This window comes from Sander lucioperca, chromosome 23, assembly GCF_008315115.2.
Source record: "Sander lucioperca isolate FBNREF2018 chromosome 23, SLUC_FBN_1.2, whole genome shotgun sequence".
Taxonomy (NCBI): domain Eukaryota; kingdom Metazoa; phylum Chordata; class Actinopteri; order Perciformes; family Percidae; genus Sander; species Sander lucioperca.
In genome coordinates this window covers 20,377,781-20,402,679 of record NC_050195.1, presented here as the reverse complement: position 1 = coordinate 20,402,679, position 24,899 = coordinate 20,377,781, and the positions used below count along the sequence as shown (strand labels likewise).

General features: G+C 40.9%; 2 protein-coding genes across 38 annotated transcripts in view; both read right to left on the bottom strand.

Moving 5' to 3' along the window:
• The window catches only part of scrib (scribble planar cell polarity protein), a 69,907-nt gene extending 57,202 nt beyond the window's left edge, over positions 1–12,705 (bottom strand). For 11 of the 27 annotated variants that reach the window (XM_031292825.2, XM_031292818.2, XM_031292828.2 and 8 more), the window contains exon 1: positions 11,891–12,705. In XM_031292825.2, the coding sequence (XP_031148685.1) occupies positions 11,891–12,049 (159 nt within the window). In that variant the 5' untranslated portion in view covers positions 12,050–12,705. The remainder of the gene's footprint in view (positions 1–11,890) is intronic. The other 16 variants (XM_031292826.2, XM_031292829.2, XM_031292830.2 and 13 more) reach the window with 5 other exon arrangements.
• A 1,774-nt stretch (positions 12,706–14,479) lies between these two features.
• puf60b (poly-U binding splicing factor b) lies at positions 14,480–24,612 on the bottom strand. 11 transcript variants are annotated; one of them, XM_031292841.2, is made up of 12 exons: positions 24,508–24,594; positions 23,275–23,371; positions 22,952–23,047; positions 22,045–22,134; positions 20,568–20,618; positions 19,330–19,491; positions 19,100–19,192; positions 17,561–17,774; positions 17,237–17,469; positions 16,470–16,602; positions 15,279–15,526; positions 14,480–15,161 (listed from the first exon to the last, which is right to left on the bottom strand). In XM_031292841.2, the coding sequence occupies exons 3-12, from the start codon at positions 23,027–23,029 to the stop codon at positions 14,862–14,864; spliced, it is 1,602 nt and encodes a 533-aa protein (XP_031148701.1). In that variant the 5' UTR covers positions 23,030–23,047; positions 23,275–23,371; positions 24,508–24,594; the 3' UTR covers positions 14,480–14,861. The 11 variants fall into 11 exon arrangements, with proteins under 11 accessions (XP_031148701.1, XP_031148702.1, XP_031148699.1 ...); XM_031292842.2 differs by lacking the exon at positions 24,508–24,594 and adding an exon at positions 24,450–24,468; XM_031292839.2 differs by lacking the exon at positions 23,275–23,371 and having other exon boundaries at positions 24,508–24,612.
• Positions 24,613–24,899: the final 287 nt, after the last annotated feature.

Genomic DNA, 24,899 nt, shown 5'->3' with positions numbered 1-24,899 from the left:
AGCCGTTAGACTGCTGAGCTGCAGCAAAATGTCACACACAATCAGTGTTCACAGACCAACCTGTGACAAAACCTACTCTGCAGCTTGTCCCAGCATTCCTCCTGCAGAGGGTAGGTAAGGTGCTATGGTAAAGAAGATGTTGAGTAGTGTCAGCCAAGTCTTTGAACAAAACACAGTGATCGTGGAGTAGCAGGCTAAGCTGACAACTAAGAAGCTGGAGTTGTGCACCAGCATTTAACAATATTTAAACATGTATATGACTACTTTTATTAAAGTAGTTCATGTGACAATATTTTTAATTTTTTTTCTAAGCCACAAAGTGGAAATAAAACATAGAAAAGGTAAATTTGGCATGACACAGGTAAAAGCATAGTACATGCATGTTGTGACAGCAAACATCTGTATTGCAAGTCAGTCCAGAAACATGAATAGTTTTTTGGGGGGCCAATAGACACAAAGTGCACACAGTGCCTGTTGTGGTCACATACTGATTTGACTGAGAGGGACATTTTACTGTAATGGCATGACTGTTTCTGAACTATAACATAAAACCTATATTTAGCATTTCATTACTGCAACGTCTTACTTACTTTTGGGCCAAGATACCGATATATCTGCAATAAGCTAATATCAGCCCAACAAATTAATATCGGACGGGCTCTAATCTGAAAGCATTGTCAGTTTACACCTAAAAAAAAAATAAAAAAATCAATAATCCATTGCCTGCATCTGCTGAATGAGCTGAAATTACCTTACTGAGACAACCTGACAAAATATGAATATAAATAGACAGGCAGTTGACTGAGAAGTGCTATCAAGGTGTCCTCAGCTGAGTTCCTTCTCAGTATTCCCATTGAGTTTTAAATCCCAGACGTTTATGGGCTAGCTTAATTAAAACACTGTTAGAATGAGAGAAGACTCATATTTAACGAGGAGACTGAAATTAAGTTTGATTGGCTTGAGAATTCAACTGAAGCCAAATGTGCGTATCACGCATGCCTCGTGTTTGTCTAAGTACAGTGCCTGCGTGTGGGCTTCACCAACAGGAATGTGAAATGAGTAAGTTCAAGTGTGTGTGTGTGTGTGTGTGTGTGTGTGTGTGTGTGTGTGTGTGTGTGTGTGTGTGTGTGTGTGTGTGTGTGTGTGTGAGTGAGTGAGTGAGTGAGTGAGTGAGTGAGTGAGTGAGTGAGTGAGTGAGTGAGTGAGAGAGAGAAGTGAGTGCAGCTTCCAGAGGGCAGGACAAACTCCTGGAGATTCCAGGCATGCCTGCATTTCCTCGGCTGTCACGTGCTGGTGCTGCAGTGCAAACACAGCTATGCTAAGTTTATCAGAACTAGAGTAAAATTATAAAATCCTTTTTAATTACAGACTACAACACAGAGAAGTTAAACCATAAACTGAAATTATTTAGATTTCACTTTATTTAGGCTCCTGGAGTCTAAATAAGGTTTTGTTACGTTAGACTGAACTCTTACACAACAGTGATGGAAGAAATATTATTAGAAAGCTGCCTAGTGGGACAATAAAGCAAAGAGAATGAACAGAAAGAGTTGCATTGTGAACTTCTGCAATTCCTTGAGTTAAAATAACTGACCTTTTACTATAACAATGCCCCAACTATCAACACTTACTGAATCACTCATCAGATTCGGCTGTTCTGTTGTGACCATGTCAACTGACTTAAAAGCAAAGACATCAACAGAAGAAAAAGCAAAGGAAAGTTAAGTGCTGAGGTCAAAACATATTTACAAGAAGAAAAACAAAGAGTAGCAAATCGGGGCATTCTTGCTGCACTGGAAATGAAAAGATGTGCTCGGGGGACTGACTAATGTGCACATACATGCACATGCTGCCATCTTCTTTACTACAGACCTGTTACTGCTTAGTTTGTTATTCATCTCTGGCATGAGCATGACACATGCATGCGTGTGCGTGCTGCTTTGTTGTCTCCAAAGAACGCTGCTGTGCCTTCTATTGACCGCTCTCATCTATTCTCTGAGTCATACACACAAACATTCACCCATCAGCACCCCTTTTAGAAGTCTGAAACTGGCCATGTGGCACAACACACACACATTCAACCTGCATTATATTGTGTTTGCTCAATAACCAAATATGACCATGTAATATTGATAGATTCCAAGTTCCTCATATCTGAAAAAGAGGCTCCCAAATCACTCACTCACACACACACACACACACACACACACACACACACACACACATACATACATACATAAATTAGGGCTGTCAGCATTAACACGTTAATTGCGATAAGATTAAAAACAGAGCATAACGCGTTATAATTGTGTTCATCACATTACGATTCTTTATTTTACGCCATCACTGCTGGTGCTGTTACCAATCTTTGCTACGAAGAATCGCTACTATTGTGATCCTTTGGGGCACCTTTACTTGTTGTCAAGCTGCCACAGACACTTCCTACCTCCTGCTGCAGCCATGGAGATGAACAACACCGTTCTAAATGCCGCATTTTACTTTAAAAAACTCCCAGACGGCTCCGTCGACAAGTCAAAAGCAATATGCACCTTGTGTGAAATGGAACTAAAATATCTCCGAAGCACTTCAAGTTTAAGCTACCATCTACGAGCTAAGCATGCAGCTAGTACAGCTAATCAGGTTGATGCTAGCGGACTCAGGCTAAGCAGTCGCCACAGACCTGTGGATGAAACCAAATCGAAAAAATTAACTGAAGCGCTTGCTAAATGGGTGGCAACGAACTGCAGACCATCTTGACAGCTTGTACATGCACTTTTGCTGTATAATTTATTTTTACATTTTTAAAACACATCTTTTCATTTGAAATTATCAACTAAATCTAAAAGTCAAGTTCATAAAGTAACTTTCTTTGCATTCCCTTGATTACCAATCAAGATACACTGGTAAGAATTGGTTTACACTGATAATTCAGACTTAAAAACAGTTATGAAATGCAAAATAATTGAATTTTAATCATGTGATAAAACACGCGATTAATCGCGATAAACTATTGAAATTCAGCGATTAATTGCGAATAAGAAAATAATTCAATGCTTGACAGCCCTAATATATATATATACACAAACACAAACAATATATAGGCTAGTCTGTCAAAATCGGTTAGACAAGACCATATTTATCGGTGGACTGTAAAAACACTCATATAGAACACTGATCATTAGAGGTGTTACAGCTCAAGATGCACCTTAAGCAGAATCTAGCATATGCAGCAAAAATACCTCACAATCAAATACAACATGGCAGTTTGCTGACTTATAAGAACAAAGAATGTTTCTACAACATTTAGTGATACCGGCTAATGGTAGGCAAAATTAATAGTGCGATCAATAAGGAGGAGAAGTAGACAACACAGCTTTAGATTTAGCTTTAGTTTAGATTGACTTTAGGATCAGGAAACTCAAAACACTGAGCTCTGCAATGGGGCCCCGTTATTGCATAGTACACATATTTTATAAGTCAGCAGGTATACTGTACGTGCACTGTGTGTGTGTGTGTGTGTGTGTGTGTGTGTGTGTGTGTGTGTGTGTGTGTGTGTGTATATATATAAAGTATAGTATGCTGCACTTAGCTATCTCATGAAAGCTTCCAACACAACCACAAGAAAGACATTTTACGTATTATAACACATTTTAAATATTATCCCAGATTAGTTCATGGTCAAGGTAGATAATATTAGTCTTTTTTTAATGCACGTGTGACATTTTAAGACGCTTTGGTTTGTGTAGGCTGATTTATTGTTAAATTGCAGCAATTTTAGGCCAATATTAGCTGGGTTGGGAGAAAATATTCCCCAAATGGAACCAAATGTTTCCACTCTGGAGCCATGTAGATGACCGGCAGTGAGATAGCGTGAGTCAAGTGAAGAGAGTTCAAGTGGGGTAGACGCTGTCATTCTAGTAGTAAACACTGCTGCAGCCCCAAGTGTATTACTGTACTCCTTTATCATGACTCTTGAGCTTAACATTCCTTCATGGGTCGGTGCCACATCTTGTAAGATTACAGAAAAGCAAGGTGCTTCAATTAGTTATCATAAACTCTATCAGTCAGAGACACTGTGAGCTTCTGAGTGTGTATATGGGAGAGGGGGAGAAGGCAGGGAACAAAACAAAAACACTGCTGTACTAGGAGGTGGAAACTGGGGTAAACAACAATAAAACATAAGCAGATATTTCTTAAACCTCCTGTATTTAAGCCTGGACTTAAAGTTCCTCCTACAAAACAAGATCCAGAGTGGAGATGATCTCACAAAAACAGGGCATTCCACTGCTCACTTGATTATTTCCACTTCCTGCTTGGAGAGACGCTCCCAACATAAAAGGAATCAACAAGAAAAGCACGGATGTCAGCAAATCAGACTGGCCCGAACTTGGACGCTGACTGAGTGCCCGAGTTGTCCTGCAGAAAACCAGCGCTTTGTGTGCATCCTGAAGTCATTCCGAATTGGCCGCCTGTTTCAAAACACACGTGAAAGCAGAGCAGCTCTGTTGTGGTAGCTGTTGTGTAGATGAAGTGGTTGCTAATTGGTTAAATTCAAATTCCCACTTCTACTGCTGAATATATATTTACAAAAAAGCATTTCTGTCAAGTGGTAAAACACAGTTTATTTCTCTAAAATTTAGCAAGTATCTTGGATGAAAGTAAGAGAGTGGAAGGTGTGGGATGGTGACAATCAATCAATCAAATTTTTATTTGTCACATGAAATTGTACGAGGTACAATTCCAGTGAAATCTACTTTCATCCGCTCCCATCTAAAGCCACTGGTACAGAAAGTACACTGAGGCTGACAATGGCTATCCGGTTTCAGGTATGACAGATAGAGGCCTTCAATGACTGTGTGTGGCCAGCAGATAAAGGGCAGCATTTGTTTGTGGTTGATTTGAATGCCATCCCGGGTGACCTTTTTCCCACAGGGACATCAGCACCCTGACAGATTAGCCTCAAAAGGAGCATTTGTGTTACTGAGAGTGCAGTTCCTGGGCTCCTGTATGATCTAAAGGTCCAAAAACAGCATCCTATCCCAAAGAAATGTCATTGCTGAATTTAACTACTCCAAACTACAGCAGCGATCTCCTTTTGAGTCTGTGGCCTAAACAGCAAATGCAGTTTACTAAAGCCGAATAAACATCTCGCACAAGATGACCTCAAACTGTACTGCTAACAGGATGGGAAATAACCAACATCGCGGTAGGCAATTACAACTGGCTGATAAGTTTGTCTCGTGTTTACCAAGCCTTGGTGACAGCTAGCACATCTTACTGTTTTTTCTAATCTTTTCCTTCTCAGGACAGAACATCTGCAGTACTGTGTAGTCTTGAGTACAAAGAAGTGTTTTGTGATTTGGTTTTCATATTTAAAGTTAAATGTTTATGCTTAATGCCTCTTACATTTATCAATTCAGAACAAAAAATTTTTTATTGTGCAGATTACTACCTTATTTGTCTTAATGCATAATAAATTGGATATTTGGGTTTTTTGGACAATTAGTCCTACAAAAATACTTTTGACTCATAATAGAGGACCCTTTACTGTTTTTTTTTTTTTTATTGATCTAACAATCTATTCTATCATACTCTACATGTTAGTTGTAACCCTAAAATGATGTGACTGATGATTTTGCTCAACTAAGGTGGGAAACTGAATTTGTTGCTTAATACCCACAGGAAAATTTAGCTAATGTAAACCACCAGCCACTTTGCCGATCTGACACAAAATAAAGTTGGCTTCTTGGTTTGCATTTGTGTGTTAATAATAATAATAATAATAATAATAATAATAATAATAATAATAATTTAAGTTTGCCACTCCCTGCACCTGAATACAGACAAGCCTGTGTTCTTTACCTCTGAGGTTTCTAAACACTGGCTGCTGAGAGGATGAAATCAACACATGAATACAGTCGGACCAAAAAAGAGAAAATGGCATCACCTTGCACATCTTGTCTGTGTGTGTACTTAATGCATGTGGCCAACAGACTGAGCTCCCTCCTACAGCAGGGCATGCAGCGCAGCCACAGACTCACCCCTATCGCAAACAGCTGCCACAACCACCACAGCCATCAATTATTCACCGGGGCTTTGCCTCTTTGTTTACCTTTGAGGCTGGCGACCAAGGCCAGAGTGCATGGGAGAGTGGTGAGTAACAGCAGCATAAGTGAACAGACCAGCATTAGGTTCAAATCATGCTGCCGAAAGAAAAGTAGGAAATTATTAGACGCATGTCATGTGACATGTGAACAGGAAATGCTACTGTGCTGAAAGTCAACATCAGAAATGACTTGAAACAACCAGTTAACAAAATTGTTGTGATTTATTGTAAATGGGATGCATCAATTAAGGATTCTGTTCTGGGGGCAAAAGATTGTGCATTTCAGGGGCACTTGACATTAAGGAATAGGTCAGTGGCATAAACAGATGCAGGGCAGCACGTCCACATGCACCTTGCCACCATTAGTGCGTGGGTTTACATTAAAAATACTGGCAGTGGCTGTCCTTATGCATGCACTGGAGGCTTGACATAACCCAGTTACCATTGCTGCCATTTCCCAGGAAGAACGCATGACTTCTCAAAGTGAAAGGAAGGGAAGGAGGGAGGGTGTGTATGTGCTTGTCAGATAGAACAAAGCAGAAGATCCATCTACACCGTGCAGAAGTCTCCAGGGCACCAGCGGTTTGCTCTGTGACCACTTCTCTGGCTGCTTCTTTTCCACACTGACACTGGATGTCAGCCCAGACTGGTATTTGTGGATGGACGGATAGCGCCAACACCAAGAGCCCCAGAGGACCGGGGATCAGAGGAGCTCAGCTCAGCTCCCTGGTCACTTCCTCAAGTGGAGGTGCCAAAGCACCCCCTTCTCCTGCTAATCCATCTCTGGAATGAAATACACCCCCCACTACATACTCACTCTCACACACACCTCCCATCACCCCTCTGTCCCACCAGATTGGGGGGAGGGATGTAAGACAGAGGATGTAAGACCAGCTGGTCATCAGCTCAGACAAAGAAACCTGCTGAATGTGCTCTTGCATCAAAAAGGCACTGTGATACAGCCGATCCTCTATTCGATCCTCTATCCTGATTGCAAAAGTTAAAAAAAAAAAAAAAATACTCTACTTCTGTTTTTCTCACGGACGTAGTCCTCTACAGTCAGGGTGGGGATAGCTTCTGTCACAGCCACAATCTGAGGAAGTCATATAGTCTGGCCTAAGACATGGAAACAAAACATTCACACGACAAATCCTACTTTAGATGTACTACGCTTTGTGTGCAATACTACCTCTGGCTTCAACATGCTTTACCAAAGCAGGAAAAAGGAGAGCAGAAGAGTGAGAAAGAGCTGCGCCAGAGGAATGATGTGGTTTTACCGCAGAGAGGCCAGTGGCAGGTGTAATTTATCTTTGGTCCAAGCCTAGTTCAGCAAATCGCTGGGGAGAGACAAACCAGGTCTCCCCTGTAGAGTTAACTAAAAACTTAGGGAGGGAAGACTGACTGCAGAACTCACAAGTACACTGTAAGGACACAGTGTGAAGTGTATATGTCCTAGTATTTATACTAAATTTCCCTCATAAGCAGCCAGCTTTTGGCTTTAAAGCCCAGCCAGGCTGCATTTCCCTTACACCTTTATTAGGAATGATATAGCAGATGGGTGGAGCACCATTTATTCTCATTTTTCAATCTTCCTTAAGAAAATAATAAAGACTTATAAATCAAAGACACAAAATAAAACACTTGACTATTCAAGCTTGGGTAAAAAAAAAAAAATGGTAGACCAATTCACATTTAGCAAGAGCTGAGTGAGGGGGTTTAATTTGGGTTTCTCTTGACCCGAGGCTGAACATACACAAGGGACTCAAGAGAAAAGTACTCTGATTTTTATCAGTGCATTTATGTGCTGAAAAGAGACCCAAATGGCAGAAAAGCAGATCCCAGAGGAAGTGTACACTAAGACGCAGTGGCGTGTATGAAGGGGGATTGCAACTGAGGTGCTGAGGGGCATTTTCACGGCCGGGTGAAGCGCTAATCTGCCCTTTAGCCACAGATCTGCACACACACACACACACACACACACACACACACACACACACACACACACACACACACACACACACACACACACACACACACACACACACACACACACACACACACAGAGGGCACTGGTGACAGCTGAGGATTAAAAAGATTGCATAGGCTAGTCATCCTTCCTATTTATCATGCACATATGCTTCCTGATAATTTCAACAGTAACATATCTACACATCTCATTTTTCCTTTTCAGACAAAACCTGAAGTAGTGTAACTTTATGAATATGGAAAGAACAATTGGTCATTCAGGTGTTAATAGCAGTTACAGATTTGCTCACAGCCCAGATATTGGATGCCACAGTTAATATAATTCTTGGTTGTGGCAAGTGTTGAGGCAGGAAATCGGTACTGTAACATATCAGGTGTACCTGGAAGGTCCTATTAGGTAATAATACTGGGAGCAACATGCATAAAACCTGTTTTGCAAAGTCTAATGGGAACACACCCATCAGGGATTTGTTCCCTATTTCAACAATGGAAAAACCAAAACAAGATCAGGTAAATATACTCGGTCATGTGCATGTGTTGGAGCCAATTTTGGGCTTCTGCCTACCGCACCTGCATCCCACCTGGTTCCTCCAAAAAGGGACCCCCTTGTGCTTTTCAGCAGGTGTAACTGACCTCCAACAAATCTGAAGTAAAAAGTGATAATTTGAGTCACGATACTGTATGCTTGCAGAATTAATGTACTCCTGGTCAAGGGCAGTGCAATGCGTACAAGAAACACAAAGAGCCATGACATTGGATATGAGGGTGGGGGTGGAGGGTGGGTGGGTGTGTGTGTGTGTGTGTGTGTGTGTGTGTGTGTGTGTGTGGGGGGGAATCAGACTTGTGAATGAACTTCTTTGTAACCTGTAATTGGGACTTGAGAATGGCTAAAAAGATAATTCCCTCTTCCTCAACATGATCTTTGAGGCAGGGCTAGTTTGTCAAAGCAGCAGAGAGAAATTCAGATTACTTTAGTGCAAAATGTCCCTGCTGAAAACATAGAGCAAGTACAGGGAAATATGGATTGTGGGACATGTACTTTTAACTATCACATGCTATTCCTCAATAATTGACAAAAAAAACCTGAGCAAACATAAGGATTCACCTGTAAGAAACAGAGGCCTGCCAACTTATAGAAATTGAAAGAAAAGAAAAGAGTGAACAATGTTTTCTCCGTTTTTGCTCTGATGTTTCAATGATCAACATGAACAAAACTCAAAGTAAATGTCCCAACAGCAAAACAAAAGACCCATTTCAGACTATCTGAGATTAGTTTTTGTGCAATGAGAAAACAGAGCTGCGACGCAGCATTACGGGCTAAGGATGGGATGGGGAATTCCTGACCAGCTGCCTACTTTTACGGTTTCTCTAAACACATTTCATACAGATAAGTCATACTTAATGCTACTATTTCATATTGTATAATCACTGCCTAGATAGGATGTTGCCCTAAAATCAGACAAAAAGTAATTCTAAATTTATTTTTTACAAACCTAAAATGTTCTTGATGTGGCAAATGGAGACATCATTCCCACATGGGAGCATAATCTAAGATTGGTGGGCAGTGTGGCGGGGGTGAGTCACACAGCAAACTTAAGAAACTGTTAGGACGTCTAAATCTCCATCTGTTCACTATGTTTAATCTTTACCAATACAATCTAGACCTATCCATCCCCAACAGGTTTAAACATGGTCCCAGTTTCCTGTTTTTAAAACATCTTTAGGGCTGTATTGATTATGTCATCGTGTAAAATGTTACTGTACATATAAATTCACCTGACTGAAACTAACCCTGCTTGACTGACCTGTAAGTTTGTGACTGTGTCCCAGGACAGTTTGTAGCCCCCCCTTTAAAAGAAGTGAGTTTGTGAAGGTGTCACCTCTGAGCCGATTATTCTCTATCTATGGCATATGTTGTACATACTGGTGGAGCCAATAAGCATGCCACGATTCATCCATACTGGGCTCATTCACAGACACATGGGATGAACTGATGAGAAAAAATGACTCGGGATGTTAGACTGACATCTAAAAATAGACTGACAAGTAAGTCCACAGACTCATCTCTGACTTGAATACACAGTGACAGGGAAGGAGCACACAAAAACATAAAGACATTTAGACCCTCACTCTCTTATGAGCTCATTATGGTAATGCCATTCATCATACAGTCCATGCCATTGTTCCCAACCCTGTATGGGCCTGACCTCTCACACTCACCCTCGCTGAAGCCCCGCTGACTCTGATGACCAGAGAAGGCCCATATGCTTTGTGTCTGCACGCTACGCATTCACCGCGACCACACGAGACATTCTGTCACCACACATTTATGTCTCCTGGTTGAAGCCAGTACCACACAGAGAGGCTGTCTGTTAGCTGTCTGCACCAGAATATTTGGTGTGTCTGTCACTCAGTATTTCAGGGGCCATGCACCAGGTACACTGTGTATATCTGACAGGTATGAACTAAGTGGAGAAAACGTCTGTCTGCAGGTAATCCTCATTAGGCTAAGTAGGCCTCAGTTTTTGGGCCAAGAAAAGGCGCTAACTACATTGAAGACAGGTAAAATATTCAGCAGCTAATGTATAGTGTGTCTTCATGAGTAGCTCTCGCTCTCATCTGTGCCAAAAACGGTTCAGGCTAGAGCCAAGTATGTGTACCCAGAGTAGTTATATGCACAAGGCTATATTTTATCAAACTAACTCAGGGAGGGCTGATCTAAAATAAGTACTTTTTCGTAAAAACTAACACTTGTCAAAGCAAAGCGATTGTTCAAAAACACAAATGCACCCATTACTAGAAGAAGCAATATTGTGTGTGTTTCCCAGAAGGTGACAGGCACTGTCAACACTTCAGCCTCTGTTGACTTGTTAACAATGTTGTAGTAAACGTGCCACTTGCCCCTTTCACCACTAAAGCCATGAAACGTGAGAGACTGACCATGTCTAATACTGATCAGTCTAAACTCCCTGCTCCATCACAATCGCAGCCAGTGCCTTTAGGGAAAAAAGACCAGTAACAATTCTGCTCCCCTTAAAATAAACACTTTGGCTGTCCAAAGAGAACTTTTATCATATTTCAAATAGTGGGTGTGTGGGTGGGGACAGCGTTGCAATTCATTCCACGCATGCCTTTCCCACACGGCATCCAATCTAACTGGCCAGGGATACCATTACTACAGGCAACGTGTTGTGTCCCAGCAGTTTTGGTCTGGGTGAGTCCCTCACAACATGCAGCATACCCACCCTACAGCAGGGGAACCCTCTGCACTCATCGCCTGACTAAAGCATCCAATCACCCTGGTCCATTTATCTTCAGTTAGTTAAAGCTCAAGTCTTCCTGGAAATACATACAATGATGCATTACCTAGTTGTAACATCATGACTCCACGTTTGGAGCCGATTTTGTCATTGTTAGACACTGCTGAAATACTGTTATCCACTTATATATGTGCAAAACAAAACAAATGTACTCTTGCGATCATTATCTAATGATGTTACGTTACAGTACTGGAGAATGGCCAAACCAATTTCCAAGGAGGCAAGGAAGGAGGTACCCTTGCTGAGAAGGAACTACCTGAGCAGGTGATATCATGTATGCCATCTCACCCGAAGTAACCTTTGCTTTCCAAGTAAATTAAACACCAATTATGTGCTGCAGGGTGGATTTACATAGCATAGTTAAAACCAAGAAACCTTTCACATGAGAGCCACATATAGCCACTTCAGTCAGGGGAATGACACACATTGCTGACAGACACACAGAGGAGACATTTTTCGGTCTATAAACCCGGCATACCTTTGGTAGCTCTTTGAGTTGGTTGGCATCAAGGAGAAGCTCTTCCAGGCTGCGACTATAGCGGAATACCTCATCAGGGACTGTCTGCAAGTTGCAATGTCGCTTGTCCACCGACTCGACGTGGCGGTTGCAGCGCCACAGGGGGATACACTTCAGCATGTCCGGCCGCCGTGGGGGATTTGGTTGCCGGTTCTACTGAAATCTCCGCATCGGAGGGCGAAGGTCAACGAGAGAGAGGATATTTTGAGGGAGTGGGCTCACTCAATGTCAAAACACTCACTGTGTTCCCACGACGGTCCTGAACAGGAGGCCAAAATCCACTTAGACACAAAAATAATCCCTTCGATCTGTTATCGATATTCCCAGTTTCAGTTCAGCTGTGTTCAAGGATTGTCAGGTTCGCCCTCGTGTCATCCACCCCGGAATTACAATGAACATAAACAAAAACGAGAACTCACGCTTGGCTGAAGTGTTTCCTCACTTCTTGCACTCACTTCTTCACAGAGACGGGACTAACGTTAGCTTGTTTTGCTACCGCCACATCCCTGTATGAGACCGAAGCTCTGCCGCGGCTAGCTGAAAAACATGCCAACGACCCAGATATGCATAAACGGCGCTTCGAGTATCCTAGTCATGAGTGGCGACTGCTAATACAACCACTTGACTTGGGTTACAGATACTTTACTACCACAAAACAGCTAGCATTACCCACGGAGCGAGTCAGCAGAGATTAACCCGAGTATGGCTGCGCAAGGATGTGCTCGTCCTCACCGCCTGCTGTGTTGTGTTAGCAGGCTAGTTACCATTGCCAATTTTTTTTCCTAGGATGGCGAAGGCACGGCCCGCCCTACTCTCCCTCTGATTCGCTATGACTTGTTGCCTTCGTTGGGTTGGGTTGGTTACGATTAGGCAAGAGTAGTGGGATTGGTTAGGATTAGGGTAACAATGTCAAGTTAAGCCAATCAGAGACGGAGTAGGCAGAGCAAGGCAAAAAAAAAAAAACTCGCTTTGGTCGCTTAGCCATCGGCTAGTAGCTAGCTGACTGAATGACTTTGTGCCTAGCTGCCGTTAGCTAACACTAGTATAACGAACGTTACGGAAAACACATTCTTATCTGGCCAAATGTGTGTGGTAGCAACATTCCAATAGACGTCAAATAAACTGCCCAGGGAGTGTTTTTTTTAATGCGAGGTATAATGCCAGCAGCGACAGCAGGAGCTTCAGCAACAGCCGTGCATCCCTCCCCTTTGAGCTGAGGCAGGCCGGTTTGTCTTGTGGGGGGCTGGGCAGCTGCTAAGTTTTAGCTACGTTATTTTATAGCTCCATCTAGCGGCGGGTATCAGTTGGCTTTAACTTATACAGTGCTACTAAAAAAAAATCAAATATAATACTAAATACAAAACATAGTGTCATGGCTGGAAAATTATAAGTAAATACTAATCATAAATTACTCACCCAGTAAAATAAATGGCACCGGCACTCCAGGATCCTCGGTGAAAGGACACCACTGCTCCCGACATCCTGCTGCATTTTAACTGCCAATTAACTTTGCGTGGATTGACGAATGAAACTAAGTAATTTGCCTAACATTTACACTGCTTAAGTAAACAGCTACTTTATTTTTGCTGCTCCATCCAAAATAAAAGGACTTTTCCTGTCATGTGTCATGCATAGTACACACGAGTAGGCTGCAGAACAGAAAACGGCTCCAAGTAGCCATGGATGTATTAAGAGAAAAACGTTTTCCTGGTCCAATGACCTTGAGCACAAAAGTGAACAAAACTATGCGTATAGACCATCTGATTTTGATTGCTTCAATATTGCTTTACTGTTCAACATTTTTTGAGCAATCATGTTTCTTTACCAATGTAATATTCAAGAGACCATTTGTCAATCATCCACCTACAAATTATTCTTCCTCAAATTACTGTTTGGTTGTAAGTAGATGACACAAACTGTAATTATGGGGATAATGCAGAGATAAAAAAAAAAACTTGGCAAAGGTGAATAGGCTCCCCAAGCGCAGTATAGACCTTTTTCACGGCAGACATGTTGACATGTCATAGTAGGAAAAGCACAGGTCTATCAAAACCATTAATGATGGCTGCATTCCACTTAGGAGAGGCCCTGGTATTGTGCATGCTGACTCACTGAAATAGCTTACTGGGACACTTGATGGAACTGAGCCATCGTTAAGGTTATCAATTTCAGCTGTGCTTTTCCTACTATGAAAAGTCAAAATGTCTGCTGTGAAAAAGGTCCATTAACAATGCATCTGCCACAATATTCAAACCCATCATGACAAGTGAAGCGGTTTAAAAAGAACTATGGCAACATTCAGTATGCCAAAGGAGAATTGCATTTACAGAGTGGTCAGAGGTAGAGGCAAGATACAGTATGCTCATAATTTTTACTGATACTAAAGTATAAATAGCCTACCTCTGCTTCAAGTCTGAATGGTTATTAAACTGAGTATGAAAAGTTGTTCATCCCCTGTACAAACAGAACTAAGTTGTGGCATTTGAGAATAACCAATATTAGACCATCAACAAATGCTTGAAAGTACAAGAAATGGCATCACAATTTTTGTGGACAAACAATAACCTTTAATCAGGGAAAGAAAGTGTTTACATGTCCCGGCAATTTCACGAAAAATAAAAATAAAAAATAAAATAAAACAAAAAGGAGCTAAGCAGGAAAACGTTATTGTGTTACAAGATTACAAAACTTGAAACTTGCACCAAAAAAGTTGTCTTCACAGATAAAGCAAAAATCGACAAGGAAATACTTTTAATGAATCCCCCTAATGGGGTGTTTAACATTAATATCAACAGTATTTTAAAAAATAAAAATAAAAATAAAAACATAATTACAAGTTTCAGGACGACCGCATCTCTAGCTGCACTGACTGGCTGAAATGAGTTTGGGTGACAGGTATAGGGATGGGTGCTGGTGAACCATTTCAGACACTTTATGCAGAGAGGTCACTACTGTTGAAACGGTCTTGGTCATACACCTCCGCGACAACTTTGCGACCTCCAAACCAGCGGTCATTGAGGGCTTGGATTGCTTTGTTCATCTCTGAGGCCATGGAAAACTCCACAAATATTTTGACAATGATATCTGCATCCTCTTCTTCTCCTTGCTTTTCCTGGTATATGATGACTCTGTTGACGCAGCCAAACTTCCCGCACTCTTCCGTCACCTCACCCTCCAGGTCGTCGTCAATGTCCTCTGGTCCAACCATATTTCGAAGCACCATCACCGTGGACTGGAGAGGAGTAAAGCAAGAAGTTAACAAATAAAAAGAAACTAACATTTTGATGATAATGAGTAAATAAAAGCCTTAATCACTTTCTCTTGACCCCCCTAATTTCCCAAACCTCACCTCTGATTTTCTAAGCAGTTTCTGCATCACCATATGTCTGGCACTGCTGCCTGAAATGCTCATGTGTTCTTGGTCACTCAACATCTCTTGCCCTGTACCATCCTGCAGCATCTCCTCTTTCTCTTCTTTCCGCTCTTGTTGGTTGGTGCCACCAACTTGATTAGACAGGACTGGAGGTGATGCAAGCACAGGGTTCACAAGACCAACCTGGGGAAGCACTGGTATGGGAGGACGCACTGGAGTCACACCTTTTAGGGAAAGGCATACATGCAGACAGTGACATCAAATGTGCAAATAGACAAACTCTTAAAAAAAGAAACAAACAACCATAGTCAAGTATTTACTTAGAGCATGTGCTAATTTGACCAGATAATAAAGCACACTCATTGTTGGTCACTTTAATTTAAGTATTGATCCTGTTGTTAATTAAATGTCTAACAATGGCTTGCAACTTGAAACCATTACAGTGGGCTAGGATAAACCCATCCTCTAAGATTTAATCTCCTTCAATGCTATGCCAATGAGTTCTAAAATTGCAGCATCAAGTCATCTGAGTGGCCATACAAATTGACAAGATACTGTATTTGTGATCCATAGAAATGTACAGTTATCCAAATATTGTGAAGATTATGACCGACTAAGTTTTTAACAGTATTGAGGTATTACAGTATACCAGGGTATTTAGGAATACCGAAAGTATGATTTATAATACAGTCAAAAACAGACACTCCTCTTTCTAGTAATCTGATACAGAGATGCTATATTGTAGTATGTCTAGTAATATCACTATATTGTATAAGTGATGTATTGTACTGCACAGCACGCGTCACCAGAGGTCGCAATTATTCTATGGGCCATAACTATTTAAACCCAGAAAGACTTATCGTATACTTCAGTGAAATGTCAGGAAGGTATGAGAAGAGGAAAATAGATACCGCCCAATCCTAAATTACTAAAACCTGGCATATTTCGTCAACTGTGCAGCCATGATAAATATGGAAAAAATAAACAAATTATATTCACAAGCTTTATTCATTGCAAAACAAGGTAAGCAGTTAAGACCTTTAAAAGTGGCAAGAGTTTTAAAACAATAGGTTAAGTTGCATTGTGTGTAAAGCTCTATTGCAACAGCACTATAAAAGCACAATTAAGAATTATTAAACTCTTGCTTTTGTAATAATGAGCACTCACTCATGTCTTTGTACACACCTGTGATGACCCCTGGTGCCTGGGCAGCCATAACAGCCTGAGGTATTCCCATTTGCTGACTGAGAAGTTGGGGCGCGGCTAACGCTCCCAGGACTGATGCGCCGGCTACAGCCTCCTTAAGAGAGGGGGGCCGAAGACATTAGGTAAGGGAAACACACAGAGAACAGCACAAGGCAGCACAGTCAACGATCACACAGTATGGCACAGAGTGAGCTCAACCTTGCCTCTCTTGAGTGAGAATCAAGGTCACATACATTACTACAGTATAGATTTACTAACAAAATCAGACTATTCTTAGCAAGTCAAAAACCTACAGCAGTGATGTTTAGAAAGTTTTCAATCATGACACATTTTACAAGGAAGACAACTGTCTGGTTAATCATTGTGTGACTGTTCACACTGAAAAATGGCAGTCAATGTGTTTGTGCTAACTAAGAGAAGACTCTTAGCTTACACACCCAATCAGTGAATGGGAGGAGCTTTTATCACTTACGTTACTATATAATGTATACTATACAAAAAGGAAAATAGATCTGACTGTTTGAACACACCAAACTAGATTTAAAAAAAGATTTGAGCCCAGAATGTCTCATTTTTCGGGGCTGTTAAATTGACACTGTCAGGGCAAGTACTGTTTTTATGTGATCCTACAAAACTGGGCTTCTCCCAGTCACCTCAATAAAAATATTCTATGCCCATATTATCTGTGCTTTTGGTGTCAATTCTAGCTAGATCTGGGTTATATTTACCTGGAAGGCCATTAAATCCCTTTGGAAGGGATTCATACTTGCCTGGGCCGTTATCTTAGCGGTGGCTGCCGCTGCGGCCACAGCTGCAGCCGGCGGCAGACCACCAGGGGTCGTGGGGGTCAGTAGGGGCATGGGCGGGGTCACTGCTTTGCCCACCCGTAGGTACTGACCCCCCAGGTCAAAGAGGTTCATAGAAGACACAGCATCCAGGGCTGACTGAGGCTTTTCATACTCTGCAAGTGAATAATAATAATAATAATAATAGTAAATAGCGGAGCAATGGCAACACAAAGAGCACGAGCGAATGAGGGCCCTCCAGCTCACCAATGAAGCCAAAGCCTCTGTGTCGCCCTGTGGTGGGGTCTCTGGCTAACGTGCAAGACTTGATCCTTCCGAAGGCTTCAAACACACTCTTGATGTCATCATCTGACAGGTCAGGGTGGACGGACGCCACGTAGATCCGATTGAAGGCGCGCGCCTCCTCTGCCAGCTGGTCAATGATGGGTTGCGCCTGACCGATGTTACTTGGCCGCCCAACCTATAGCACAGATCATACCAGCAGGGCTACTGAGTAAGGGATTTTAGAACCAACCCGAGAACGCACTATCGCAAAACTCCAAATCCCTGCAGCACTAACTTTCGACAACCACGAGTTCAGTCAAAGCCACTCTCCTCCTACAATTATGACACAATGCTATCCTGGCAAGTATTCTCTGGTTTTGCATTCGTGCATGCCCATTACTACACTATTTGAAGGATCTGATAAAGTGGTTCTGAGATCTAAAAAAAAACCCTGCACATTTCTTGCCTGTCCTATCATTCTTATACTGGCCACCAGGTACTAAATATTCCATGTTTTCAGAAAAAGACCAGAACACTAAACTATGGACAATACTTAAAGTTCTGTGTAGATCCCTTGTACTTTTCAGAACTCTCATTTTAAATGACCACAAATTCAAAACAAACAGGGTCTCTAAGGGATGTCCATCAGCTGAACATGGATTTAATCACTACTGCACTTAGATTCTTGATGAGTTATACAATAGACATACATTGTCAGCTTTCATTACAAGAGTGAAAAACAATACAACTTGCCATAGTACCAATTACCACTTCATTTACAATGCAAATACAAAGCTGTTTTGTAAATTATCTCCGAAAATATCAAACAAGCGTTATTTCAAAACCACCAGCTCAGCCAGTCACACTGTGCATGCACAGTGTGACTGGCTGAGCTGGTGGCAAACCGAAAGGAGAACGCATTAAGTGTATCATGCTACTGCTACGCACCCTGAAAACTTCCTCTCCCTATTCAAGACGAGTATCTAAGTACGACTGGGATCTGTACTACAGATGGGGCGGCCAAGCAACACCAACCAGGCGCAGCCCATCATCAGCACATCTTGGACACAGAGCGACGCCACGCGCCGCTGGGCATCCTACTGGAACTGGTCACTAAAATAGCCTTGATGACATCATGGAAGCATAACACACAACACAAACAGACAGTACACTAAACATACACCCAGACATACACACATCACACGCACCTGGGAATCAACAGACAGACAAGCAAAGGGGGAGAGAAATTAGTCACATATGAGTAATTTCACAAGTCATCACAAAAGCAGTTAATTAACTAATTGAATCAATATCCCAAATTTCAGGAAGGAATCCAAATCTGTTTAATCAAAAAAAAATTATATATATATATATATATATATATATATATATATATATATATATATATATATATATATATATATATATATATATATATATATATATATATATATATATATATATAAATTGTTTCCGTGTACCTAAGACATCGAGAGGTTCTCCTATCTCCAGGAGACTCACCTTAATGTTTCTTCCCCCCAGCATGACTGAGTTCATCTGCTCCAGAGCCAGCTGAGCAGCTTCTGGCACATCATACTCCACAAAGGCAAACCCCTACACAGTCATACACAAACACTGAAGAGTTAGGCAGCTTTACTTGTACAATTGTATAACTTAACTTGTAACTTGTATAATCTTCCGCATTTAAATCAAGGTGGAAAAGAAAAATGTATACCATGATTAACACTGACCTTGTGTTTCATTGTAACAGAATCCCAAGACATGTCTATGCTCTTGATTGGGCCGAAGGGGGCAAAGGCCTGTCTGATGGTGTCCTCACCAAGCTCATAGTATATGGAGCCCACATACACCCGACACATGATGGCTAGGGCACGTTGCCGCTGAGCTGCCACCTGCCAGCCGGGGAAAACAACACATAAGCATTAGAGAGTAAAACAAAAGGAGAGCACACACTAATAACAATAAATGTGTATTTTCTACTGTGCTGGCTTTGCCCCAAAATAGTTAAGAGGCCAATTCCAAGTTAGGGGGTATGGACAGGTAAATAGGGTAATAATGTGATACTGTAATCAATGGACAGAACTTTGTGAAAAAAATACTAACATGTATAACAGTTACAAAATATTGATGTCACGACTTCTAATTACAATATGACCCCTATTCTGTCACTATAGAAAAGACATATGGAGAAAAACACACTGAAGTGATTGACATGCACAGCCCTCACAAATATTTGGCTTCAGTAACTGACCTGTAGTCCAGGGATGCAAGTTAGGTAACAAAAGTAATCGTGGAGTTCAAACGTAATCCATAAAAAGTCTTGATGAAACCTTTTAAACTTTCTTCTCATGTCTAAGGGGAGGGATTGTTTAACCACTTGAAGTTGCTGTGTTGTTTACGGATGCCTTTAAGTCAGTCTGCTTCTGTTATTTCATTCTATTACCAACAAAACATGTGCCTAATTCATGACATAATGGACAGTTGACTTGTTCATTGACAGAACAACTTGACTTTTAGATGGCCAAAAAGAATCCCTGTTCCAGCAGTTCTCTCATTGTGGTCCATTAAAAAGGGATTGCTATCCCTCTTTCGCCCCATGCCAAGAACTTAGTTTTTAAATCAAGTAAATGGATATATTTTTTAAAGAGAACCGACTTTTTTCACATTTATAAACCCTTTAAAAAAGCCCATTAACAACCAAAGAGATTGAAATAACTTGTTAAAAATACTAATGCAAATGATCCCAATGTGACTCAGGAAAGCAAATATGTGCTTCAACGATTAATAACAGTCAATGAGCTCAAAGAGGACACTACACTAGCAGTAGAAAGCCATGTTTTCTTCAAATATGCATTCTTTGGTTAGATAAAAAGGGCAGGGATTGTTGCCAAAGCAACCAGTAAAAGAAGAGTAACAGTCCTTTTCCATTGGGAATGCGCACAGAAAAATAATTTAATAATCTATTGACCGATTGTAAAGGTGAGAGAGGATCTCCAAAGCCCATTGTCACTGCTGCCATCTGAAAGACAGTAAAGATGAAAAAAAGTGCTGAAAAGTAGGTTAGATATGCCTTAGCTCTGCTTTTTCAAAAATGTCATTGCTTTGCTAGATAGACAAAAGTGGTTAAGATAACACTATATTCAGAAGCTCCCTTTAAAACAACACACAGTTTGGGGAGTTGCCTTCCCTATCTAAATTACAAAACACCACACAGCAATAAACAAACAAATTCCCTTTAAAAGTGCAAAGCATTTAACATAATAATCAATGCCTTCTTGACGATCTTTTCCACCTGAAAAAGAGCAGACGCAAAAGCAAGGGGACATGGTCTACACGTGGTCTTTTTCACAGCATGGGCGAGAAGAGAGTAAGACTCCCAAGAAAGCTTTTACACAACACAATATATGAAAAGTAGGGGTGGAACGGTACATGTATTCATATTGAACCAAAACGGTACCGAGGTCTTGGCACATGAATTACACACGGTATAAAAATACATAAAACAAAAAAATGAATTAATGTAATGCGGAACTACGGTTAGTTACGCGTTTCTTTAGGGACACCTAATCTGTAGCCCCCCCCTTAGCTCTGAAGCTCCCGAGCTCCGCCTACATGTCGACGGTCCAGTGAGTGAGTCAGAGTTAGCAGCACTATGGCGAGTAGCCTAGCCTATGGCGAGTGGTGGCGACCCACAAGAGTTAGAAGACCCGCCGGGCTCTTTAAGATCGCAAGTTTTGGGAAAACTTTGGTTTCCCAGTCAGTGCCAATCACTGGAACGAGACAAAAAAAAAAAAACTTCTCTTGCTACGGAAAGCAATCTCATTTTATTGACGTGGGAAATGAAAGTGTCAGTTCTACAGACGCGGCCCGTGTATGAGCAGCACACAAGCACTCACCTAGCTGAGAAGCTACAGGAGGTCGTGGCCAGTTAGCAAAGGTATGCCTGTCGCACTTAATAGCAAGAATACTTTTGCCGGGGAAGGTCTCGCCTAAGTAGAAGTTTTGTTGTTGTTATTATTATTCAATGTAATTTGCACTTTCATAAATAAGAGATGCTGTATTTTCAGTTTTATAGCTGATTGTCTTATTTTGTTTACAAGTTACAGATGGAGTCTGGAGATGTGGGGTACTTAATGTTTACATCTTACTTTACACACTTCACGCTGTTGCAGCTAGCTCAGAGGAGAGACTGGATGACACTAGTTGGTACAGCCTGAGACATGCACAATAAAAAAAAAAATTGCCTTCTGCATTTTTGTTTTGCTTTTCCCTCCATTGTACCGAACCGTGATGTCTGAAACGAGGTATGAACCGAACCGTGACTTCTGTGTACCGTTCCAACCCTAATGAAAAGGCTAAGATATTCTGTCTAGAATCAAGACTTAGACGACACATGCATTACAAACTTTGACCCGCAGAGTCCCAATACATTTTACACATCTCACCTGCAGGTTGGTGAGCTGTTGTTGCTGATGGGCGATGGTCTGCTTCACCAACACACTCTTAATGCTTTGTTCCATGGCATACTTCTTTGCCTGGAAAAGGAGAAAAGTAATTACATTCAAGTTCCTCATATGAACAAACACTTGTTATAACATTACTAAGACGGTGTGGCCGGGTTGACTCAGTGGGTAGAGCAGGCGCACATATACTGAGAGGATTGTGCCTCGACGCAGAGGTCCACGGTTTGAATCTGACCTGTGATGATTTCCTGCATGTCTTCCCCCTCTCGCTCCCCTTTCTCACCTAGCTGTCCTATCAATTAAAGGCGGAAAAGCCCAAAAAATAATCTTTAAAAAAACAAAAACATTACTAAGACCAAAAAAATTTCAGCAATATCCGTATTAATATTTTCAGATACATTCAAACAGCAAAGAAGCTAAATGTGTTCTCATCCTATGAGGAAAAATCAAACAGGCACATAGAATATTTTCCAACATTAAAATGAGGCCTTCACTTACATGTCAGACATTTGAAAGATAATAAAATGCAAATGGTAATAAAGAAATTGCAAAAAGAATAAAAATCTGCTTTTCAAAAGGGTTCCTGCATTGTTAAAATTACATCATACTTTCATTATTTGTACATCAAATGTCAAACTCTGACATTTTTCACATGGAAGTTGCAGTCTTTGTCATGCACAAAAGTAAAAAGCTGATTAGACAGTTAGACAGACCCAGTTACACATATACATGGACAAGAAATTGGCTTTCTCCAGAATAAAAACAGGTTTCTTTAGTCGCCTTCCCCAAATTTGCAAGTAAATAATTGCACTGATTTACTTTTATCATGCAAACTTACACTGGTATTTACATTATCACTAAAGGTACATGTATGTCAGGGATTTCTTACCCTCTGAAGTGCCTCCTGCTGCTCTGGGGTAAGAGGCGGCAGGCCAAGCTTGGAGCCTGTGCCCTGTCCATTCTCCATCGTCAGAGCTTCACCTCCCTGCAATTCAGAAACAGCAATTTATGAAAAAACAACTGAGAAACCGAGTTGGGAGCATTAACACCTGCCTGTATGTACATACATAACTATATTTTCCCAGTAAAAAAAAAAACAAAACAAAAAGACAGCGTTGCACATCACCTCACACAGCACAGGTTATTTAATATTCTAGCATACAGGACAAAACACCCAGATTTAAACCAGGTGGGACGGGACAAACTCCTTACCTACGCAACCCGCTAATCGCTGGGTCCACCAGACTGAGGCAGGAAAGCCCCCAAGGGGAAGAGGACTGATGGGGAAGCTTTAACAATTCAACAAATTCTATGGGAAATAAAAAATGCCTTCAGACTAACAATAAGAGAAACAGGCAGCTAGGGCTGGGTACCGAACTTCGATACTTTTAAGCACCGACCGAATTGCCTCCTTAGCATCGAGTATCGAAAAGTGTCTCTTCATTCACTAGTAAATTTCATCAGTGATAGTGAGCTAATAAGCATGCAGCATGTTTATACCAAGATCTAATAATGCTTGCCATTGGATGTCTAACTTTACACTACGTAGACCATGCAGAAAAACACTGTTACAGAGAAGGGCTCATGTGTGTTGTATTTTAAAGAGGCATGACTACAGTGTGCGTCACATAGGTATAAATGAGTTTGAAAATAAAGTAATGAGAATGATTTAAAAAAAAAAAAGATGTGTAACGTAATGTGTAATTTCTTTTTGTTAAAAATGGATTTAGAAAAAAAAGTATCGTTCAGGAACCGTTATCGAATTCACGGTATAAAAAAAAATGTGAACGATACCCAGCCCTACAGGTAGCTGGCATTATTTTTACATTGCAATCTTCACATAGACAGCCCGTCTTTCCTTAAATTTTAGTCAACGAAAACTAGAAATAATACATGTAGAATTCTACAGGCTCGGCACCATTGCTTTGTGTGATGAGTAATGACTTTTCCTTCCTATAAAAAGGTTCCTTGATTTTAGTTCGCCAACGTTAGCGTGATGCACATGCATGCTAATAACGTAGCTCATCCTAACATAAGCTACATTAGATAGATAAAGTAGCAACAACGGGCGAAGGTTAAACCTTAGGCGAACACGGGATTAGCTAAAGTCGATATGGACATTAACTACGACCTATCTGTACTACACCTAAATGATTAATTGCATAATTATTACCAAAAGGCACTAGCTATGTGATCAGCGAGGCCTGGTTTCGATTTAGCTTAGCTAGTTACGTTATCTTTGTTGCTACCAAGGAGCTAGCTGATGTTAGCTAGACATTCATTACAATGGCGTTTGAAGCAAGCTCTATTTTCCCCAGTGAGATATATTGTCATTTCACAGGCTATCTCGTACAAATACATTTCACTAAACATCGCGAATTACTTACGCAACCGCCACTGTAGCTGGAAACGTTAATGTGTCTATTTATCAAGGGATTTATTTACCGCAGTCTCTGTTACCGCCATGAAGCACACCTTCTTGGAAAGGCCCACACCACAACGCTCGCGAGATCCTTACGTTTTCAAAGCAAGGTATCGCGATACTTTAACCATGGATGTGATGTTTTTTTCCTCTCTCTCTTCTTTATTTTAAATCAATAATGCGAATAAATAGTAATACTTTACTTATTTATTTATTTTACCAGATACATAAGAAAATATACACAAAAGCAAAGTAGAAGAAAAACATAAATCAAACAAAAAACAAAACATGCCAGGGGTCAGCAAAGAATAAATAGAAAATATATTAAGTGAAAATATTAAATAAGGAGTACGATCTTACATTTTAATAGCTTTTCTTTTCTGCCGTAGTTATTTACAAAAGTGAAAAACAAGAC